General features: G+C 45.8%; 1 protein-coding gene across 2 annotated transcripts in view; it reads right to left on the minus strand.

The window, feature by feature from the left end:
- The window catches only part of ARHGAP33 (Rho GTPase activating protein 33), a 44,824-nt gene extending 37,857 nt beyond the window's left edge, over positions 1–6,967 (minus strand). For both annotated transcript variants that reach the window (XM_032228436.1, XM_032228435.1), the window contains exon 1: positions 6,654–6,967. In XM_032228436.1, coding sequence (XP_032084327.1) covers positions 6,654–6,659 — 6 coding nt within the window. In that variant the 5' untranslated portion in view covers positions 6,660–6,967. The remainder of the gene's footprint in view (positions 1–6,653) is intronic.
- Positions 6,968–8,265: the final 1,298 nt, after the last annotated feature.

Genomic DNA, 8,265 nt, shown 5'->3' on the forward strand with positions numbered 1-8,265 from the left:
TTCTGACAGGTTCTGGAGAATCTGTAGCGGAAATTTTGAGTAGTTTGGAGAACCGGCAAACAGGCTGGCCCCGCCCCCGCTGCCTCCCAGCTGATCTTCTTTTATTGCCCTGAACAGGAGAACAGAGCTTGAAAGCAGGTTAGTGGGGTGGGGAGGGAATGGGGATTTTGCAGTATCCTTCCCTTGCCACGCCCACAAAGCCACGCCCACAAAGCCGGTAGTAAAAAAAAAATGAATCCCACCACTGATCAAAATTCTTGAGTTTCTTTGGCTCAATTCTTCGCAAGCCATGTTGTTACAAGAAAACTCCTCAACAATTAGCTGATTTCCTCAGGCATTGCAACAAATGTTGTGTACTATTTGGAAATCTGGTGTGGATATTGAAAAAGGAACTGCCTCTTAAATGCCACAGTTGCGTATCATGTGGCAACTTCCCTTTATTTGCTGCTACCCATAAAATTATGCCCCAAACTGATAAGCGAGGCCACTATCGATCTTCAAAAAAGCAATCTTTTCTTCCAAAAATTGTTTTTCCCTACTGTGTGCGTTTTCACAGAAAGTACCTCTCTGGCTTGTTCTGCATTTAATATCTAATCTTGCTCCATCATCAATTTTCGAAAGCAATATCTCAAACCCACATGGAGCTTTTCATTACAGAGCGTGAAAAGCTAAAAAACTGATTGCACCTAACATCAACACCTGGTTTCTCCCTTCAACTAGAAATCAGGTTGAAGTAAGTCAAGTCTTAGTTGAAGCTGGCAATAAAAATTGTTATCTGGAAAGCTATAGAGGACTGTCAACAGAGGTGGTTTTTTATGTTTTGTTACCACTGGTTCGCCGCACACGTGCACACTCGCTTCACAGGCGCATATGCCCCTTCAGTGCATGCGCCCGGCCTCAAAAACGTGTCTAAATGGAACAGCATAGAGCCACCCGCGATTTCCACTACTGATTTGGGCAAACCAGTCCGAACTGGCTGAATACCACCTCCGGCTGTCAATGCTCACATGTGACATATATAGCTGAGGCTGCGAGTATTTACCGTATGTAGAAGAACCAACTGGGGCTGTCAACATTCATCACGTTCTGGATACTCTCCATAACAGGTGTAATTTTCTTTTTTTTTAAAGCATTATATAAAGTCATTGCAAATATTCACTCTACACTCAATGATGTCTTTGAAATCATTTCAATAGCAATAGCAGTTAGACTTATATACCGCTTCATAGGGCTTTCAGCCCTCTCTAAGCGGTTTACAGAGTCAGCATATTGCCCCCAACAACAATCCAGGTCCTCATTTTACCCACCTCGGAAGGATGGAAAGCTGAGTCAACCCTGAGCCGGTGAGATTTGAACAGCCGAACTGCTGAACTGCAGTCAGCTGAAGTAGCCTGCAGTGCTTGCACTCTAACCACTGCGCCACCTCGGCTCCTCTTTAAACCATTTAAACCATCCAGGGCTCCTTTCTTTTTCCAAACTCTGCATTTATTTAGAACATATTTTGGCAGGTAAATTTTAGTTCTCCATCTAAGTCAATCGGTAGAGTGAATGGTTAAGCTGTCCTCAAATCTGGAAATCTGGAAGTTGCCCAATTCTACTTAATTCCCAAAGGATCAATCTGTATGAAAGCAAAATAAAAAGTACTCTGCTATAATAGAGCTTAACATAGGTGTGGAGAATGGTAACAATTGTGGGAAGAGAGAGAGAGAGAGAGATTGAGAGAGAACCCAACAGAACAATTCAATCCAGTTGAAGCATTGTTTTTGGTGACCACAGAATAATGTTTCCGACAATGGAATAGAAAACCAAGGAATATAGGAAGTAATAACACCACAACAAAAAGATCACACTTAATTGGCTACCTGGCTAGTATACCGAGCACTAGAAGATTTTATTGCGGCTCCCACTTGTGCTGTCATTAGCATTCACAACACTTAATAAAAAGCTCACCATCCAAAAGATAGCAGAATTATTAGGTTTATTTGGCGCAACATAACCCAAAGGACACCACAAACCAAAGCATCCATTATGTTGAAAATAAATGCCCATTAGATGCTGCACAAGTCAATGATGAACTAACCAAAACAATAAGGAGTGAAGAGTAGTAAGTAACGTTGGACTGATGACATTACCTAGTTTGGTAATGAAATGTCTGCAAGAAAAAAAAAACCAGCTCAGAGAACACGAAGAACTCCATAATTCAACCCTGAGCTACAAATATTCTCTTCTGTCATTAGTACTAGGTTAACTTTCTCTCAAGTGGGCAAGAGACAATGATTTTCTGATATGATCATCATCCTTTCCACCCAAACTAAGAAGCTGAATTTTTCAACCAAGACATTTCTGATTTCTAAAAAGCAGAGCAAGATTTATCACTTGAACATCTTTCTCCGTTTCTCACAGTTGGGAAAGAAAGTATTTATGGTCTTTCTACACTATCTAAAAAACCCTGTCATTTCAAATAAATGTAACTATCAGGTGCAGCTTTCTAGGAAAGCTGGCAAAATGGGACACTGTGCAATGATAAAAGAAGGGGCACCGTTTTTTTTTTTCCTATCCTAATTGTTCAGGCCAGGACTTCCATTTCTTCTTTGCACCTTCCTGATGGTCTAAGATTTGAGCAGCACTGGTTGTTGGCCTTCAACATGTAACTACAACAGCCAAGGTTAACCAAGAAGAGCTTGCTATCTTTTAAAAATGTTTTTATTATACATTTTCCTTTCTAATACATCACATTTTCAATTTTACAACAATCCATCTCTTTCTGTCTCTTTCCTTCTCCTTCCCTCTCTCCTTCTCCTCTCCCCTCTCTACTTTCCTCTCCTTCTCTCCCCTCTCCTCTTCTCCACTTCCCTCTCCTTCACTTTCTCCTATTCCTCCCCACCACTTCCCTCTCTCCTTCCCTCTTCTTCTGTTTCCTTCCTTCTCCTCTTCCCTCAGCCTTTCTCTCCTCCTCTCCACGTATAAGAGCTTGCTTATCTTTTTTTAAAATGTTTTTATTATACATTTTCCTTTACAATACATCACATTTTCAATTTTACAATGACAGTCCGTCTCTTTCCTTCTCTTTCCCTCCCTTCTCTTCTCCCCTCTGCTTCCCTCTCTTCCTCTTCCTCTCCTTTCCTCTCCTTCCCTCTCTTCCCTCTTTCTCTCTTTCTCTCCCCTCTCCTCTTCTCCACTTCCCTCCTTCCCTCTCTTCCCTTTTTCTCTCCTTCTCTTCTTCCCTCTCCTTCACTTCCTCCTATTCCTCCCCTCCACTTCCTTCCCTCCTTCCCTCTTCTTGTCTCCTTCCTTCTCCTCTTTCCTCGGCCTTTCTTCCCTCCTCTCCTCCGAGTATAAGAGCTTGTTTATCTTTTAGCCAAGTTTATTTGTTTATTTATTACATTTACATAGTGCCCATCTCACTAGAAGTGGCTCATAGGCCTATGTTTCATACTGACTTTACTGGCCAATGGCTCTTACTTTAATGGAAGTAGGCCAGAATTGTCCATTACGTTTGGGGTGGTGGTGGAGGGGAAGATTAATGTTAACTTAATGAACGTAGGTTTGGTTGCTTGGCTCCAACATAAGGAGTACAGATGTATCCACATATAATGAGTTGGGGATGAGCTGCTATCCAAGCCACTCAATCTACCCCATGATAAGGGTCTCCTAGGAATAATCCCAAGGGACGTGGTGGCTCGGTGGTTAAGATGCTGAGCTTGTTGATCAGAAAGATCGGGAGTTCAGTGGTTTGAATTCCTAGCACAGAGTAACAGAGTGAGCTCTCGTTACGTGTCCCAGCTTCTGCAAACCCGACACTTCAAAAGCATGTAAAAATGCAAGTAGAAAAATAGGAACCACCTTTGGTGGGAAGGGAACAGCGTTCCGTGTGCCTTCGGCATTTAGTCATGCCGGCCACATGACCATGAAGATATCTTTGGACAGTGCTGACTCTTCAGCTTAGGTTTATAGGTTTATTGCATTTATATGCCGCCCTATTCCCGGAGGGACTCAGGGCGGCTAACAAACCCAGGAGGGGAGTAATACAGACAAGGGGGGGGGGGGGAAATACAGAGAAAATTAAATTAAAATTTAATTTAAAATTAAATTAAAACCATCAACAGTCACACAATTCGAGTGGGGAAGGGAACTCGTCAACCCCAGGCCTGTCGGAACAGCCAGGTTTTAATGGCCTTACGGAAAGCCTGAAGGGAGGTGAGGGTCCGAATCTCCACGGGGAGCTCATTCCAAAGGGCCGGAGCTTAGAAACGGAGATGAGCACCACCCCCTAGAGTTGGGAACGACTAGCATATATGTGTGAGGGGAACCTTTACCTTTACCTTAAGAATAATCCCAGTTATCATTGAACCTCATTGCCATTGTCTTCTGCGCCTAGACCAGTGTCTCTTAACACCAAACACTCAATAATTTGAAGATGTGTGGATTTCAACACCCAGAATTCTCGCTATGCTGGCTAGGGAATTCTGGGAATTGAAGTTCTCACATTTTCAAGTTGTCAAGATTGAGAAACACTGACCTAGATCTTAAGCGAGGATTTGTTTGTGTTCATTTTACAACATTTGCATTTTTACTGTGCATATATACGTAGGAATAGAGGATGTTGTTCCTGCTTTAGAATAAATATGAAACATGACTTATTTACTTTTATGTGGTTTCACAGTTGTGCAGTGTGGAAGGAAACCATTATCTCTAAGGGGATTGAGCAAGCATAGGAACAATCGTTAAGGATAGCTGAGAATATTATTTTGCTCAAAAGAATAACGTGAAGTAGTTACGAGGGTGGACAGTTCTGGAAAAAAAATCAAGAAAATGACCCTTCCTTATGGTATATACATGCATCATAGCTGGGGGGGAGGGGAAGCTTTACAGATTTTTGGATCTGTTTCAAAAAAAAAAACCTGAAAAACCTGTTTGATTGGTTGAATAGCAGGAGGACAGCTTGTGAAACCAAGCCCATCTTAATCCATGTTTTACTTTCTTTTTGGACAGATTAAAAAAAAAACTATTATTCCTGTCCACTCAGCCAAAGTATACATAGGACGAGATATGAATAGATTCATCCATCACTCTAAAACCATTATATGACCGGTTTAACGTAGGCTACATCTATCCAGCTACTGATATTTACAAACCATGGTTTATGGCTTTAACTTTAGCCCATATGTTGAAGATACTGAGGCTTATTCAACAACCATAACTAAAGCAAAATAGCACTCAATAGGATGTGCATTATGTCGGATTTCTTTTAAGTATTAGATTCCAACTCTCATAAGCCATTACCACTCAGCTGTGGACGATGGGAGGTGATGCACCAGAATGGGAGGCCACAAAAACATGGCCTTTGGACCTGATTGGGTTAAGGATGATGGAAGGAACTGCCTTTTTTATATTAGGTGTTTCTTTCAACCCCAAATATCAGGAAAATTTGCCTGTTGGTTATGAAAATAACACACTGGAAGAAAGTCTGGAGCCAGGAAAGAGGATAATATTCTACTTGGCATCACTGACATTTCTATTCCTCCTCTTAATGGCCTACTTCTGCCTTTCTTGCTTCTTAAGAGTGCAATCCAGCTGACTAGGCCTGGGAACTCATCTCAACAGCTTCCCAAGAACTGAGCTTATGTAAAGTGGAGAAAGGTAATAATGGGGGAGTGAGGATAGTATCTAATATTTTACCATATGTAGATCCGATCTAATATGGACCATAGCCAGGGTAAGGAAGGCTTGGAGATGTCCCTGAGGGATCCTTTTTTAAAAAATACCCCGTTTCCCCCAAAATAAGACCTACCCAGATAATAAGCCCAATGGGGCTTTTGAGTGCGTGTCCTAAAATAAGCCCTCCCCTGAAAATAAGGCCTCCCCAAAAAATATTGCAACACAGCAGCAGCCATGAGGTGCTGGCCACTTGCACCTCAAAAATAATAAGACCTCCCCCCAAATAATAAGTGCCAAGTGCTTATTTCGGGGTCAAAAGAAAATAAGACCCTGGCTTATTTTCAGGGAAACACAGAAATAATTTTTAAAAATTGCTAATAATAAAATAATTGAATAATAATAACAATAAAATTATTATTAATAATAATCTGATTTTCACCAAATATGATAATGATAATGAAGATCTGGGCAGAGGCATTTTAGCCTTGTGGGGGTTGGGGGTCTGCTGAGGACATCCAAACCGTTCACTGCCCTGAGTTCAAAGACTTTTCCTCACGCCTGGTTCTCTGGAGCTGGGGAGAGGGAAAGCATCGGGGAAAAGGGGCGATGCGGGGAGGGGGTAGGGGGAATCCCCTCGGGATGAGTCCTTCCTCCCCCCCCCAATGCCCCTCCCGGGACTCCTGACCTGAGGGGGGGTCCGGAGGAGGCCGGGGCTGAGGTCGAGGAGGTTCGCGGAGACTTTCATCTCTGGCCGCTTATGCAACCACGCGCGCGGCGTGGGGAGCCGAACCAGCGCGGCGGCGGGGCTGGGTCGCGCGGGGCGCCCCTTCTGGGTTTCGATGGTAACAGGTGCATGTCGCGGCAGCCGGAGAGCAGGGCTTGCCCAATGCCCACCCTCCGCCGACGCCCCCTCTCCCTCCCCCCGCCCGAGCCAGACAGACAGACGGACAGACGAGAGACCCCTCCTGCCCTGCCCACCCCGAGCCTTCACTCACCACCATGGCGCCGCGAGCCCGCTGTGCTGCCGCGCCGACGGCCGCCCGAGCCAGTCCCGAGCCGGAGCGGAGACAATAGGGGAGGGCGCAGCGCAGCCGCCCGACTCCGACGACGCCACCAGCCGACCCGCTCCGGCCCGGCCCCTCGGCTGCTGCTGCTGCCGCTGCTGCCGGTCCGTCCTCCTCCTCCTCCTCCTCCTCCTCCTTCCTGGTCTCCAGCCGGCCCTGGAGGCGAGGCAGCAGCCGGGGCGAGCGGAGGCGAGGTGGCGTGGGATGGCGCACTCGCGCCTGCTTCGCTCGCTCGTTGCCTTCGCTTCCTCGCTGGCTGGCTGGCTGCGGGGGCGGGCTCAGCCTTTGGAGAAGGAGCGGAGGCGGAGGAGTAGGAGTAGCGGGGATCGATCGGTCGCTTGCAACAAAAGGGGATGCGAGCCGAGGCCACGAGAAAGCGCGGCCGGGAAAGGCGGCGGTAGTGGAGAAGCAGATCGTTCCTTCTCTCACGGGCTCTTTCTTAGTGCAATCGGGGGAGGGGGAAGGGTTTTTTTTTTTTTTTTTTGCAAAGTATCGATATAAATCTATGGATCGATAGATGTATACATAAAATGTAAAAAACAAAAGGGGCGCCCGGCGAAGCAGCTGGAAGGCGCTGCACAAAGGAGCTTCTGTTAGCGCAGCCGGCAACTCTGTATCTCCCCCCCCCCCTCCACCTCCGCCGCTCCCAGAAGCAACCTTGAACACTTTCCCTCCTTCCAAGCCTTCGTTATATGGATACTTTCTCTCTTGCCCCCCCCCCTCCAGCCCCCGAGACACCGATATCTGCCAGGTCCTCGGTCCAGTTCATTCGCCGCCACCACCACCACCCCGCCCCGTAGAAACCCCAGCGTTTGGGGAGAACTCACTTTCCTCCTCCTTTTTACTACATAAAAAAATATTATTTATTCTTTCTCCCACATTCCCCGGTCCTTGTGTAAATCAGCCACCTCCCTTTTCTAGGGCTGGTAGTGGCTGTGTTAGGAAAGGGCTGAAAGCACTTGGGTTGCTCCCCAGATGGGTTGTCACCTGGATGGAGGCAGGCCCCCTTATCCAAACCCACCCCTGCCTCCAAAATCTTCATTTGGGAGGCAAAACGTCAAAAAAAAAAAAAACCAAGCCTGGATGATTGCCCAGGGATAAGACAAAACAATTCAGAGGTATTGAAGAGGCACAGAAGCCCTCACCCCTCTCACGCCCAAAGGTCACTCTCCAGATGTGATGGGCAGGAACTCCCAAAAGCCTCATAGCTAGTTGAGGATTATGGGGAACAAAGTCTGGAATTCAGGAAGGGAGGGATTGAAAAACTTTCCTTGCTAACTATTGAAGGAACTGGAGAGGAACATGCTAACTGGGATCAAGCTGCTGATTTGAACCCAAAGGCCCTTCTCCCCTGTCTTCTTTCGTACACACCAAAAAATATCCTACAAAGGCCAGAAGAAGGACCATAGTTCGTACAGATGCTCATTGTTTTCCAAATCTTTAATATCCATGAATGAATGTTTTTGTGCATTGGTGTAATCCTGCCTTAACGCAAGCTGACATGGCTCTGTCATCACAAGTGGGTCAAGCCAAGGTAGAATGA

This window comes from Thamnophis elegans, chromosome 12, assembly GCF_009769535.1.
Source record: "Thamnophis elegans isolate rThaEle1 chromosome 12, rThaEle1.pri, whole genome shotgun sequence".
Lineage (NCBI taxonomy): Eukaryota > Metazoa > Chordata > Lepidosauria > Squamata > Colubridae > Thamnophis > Thamnophis elegans.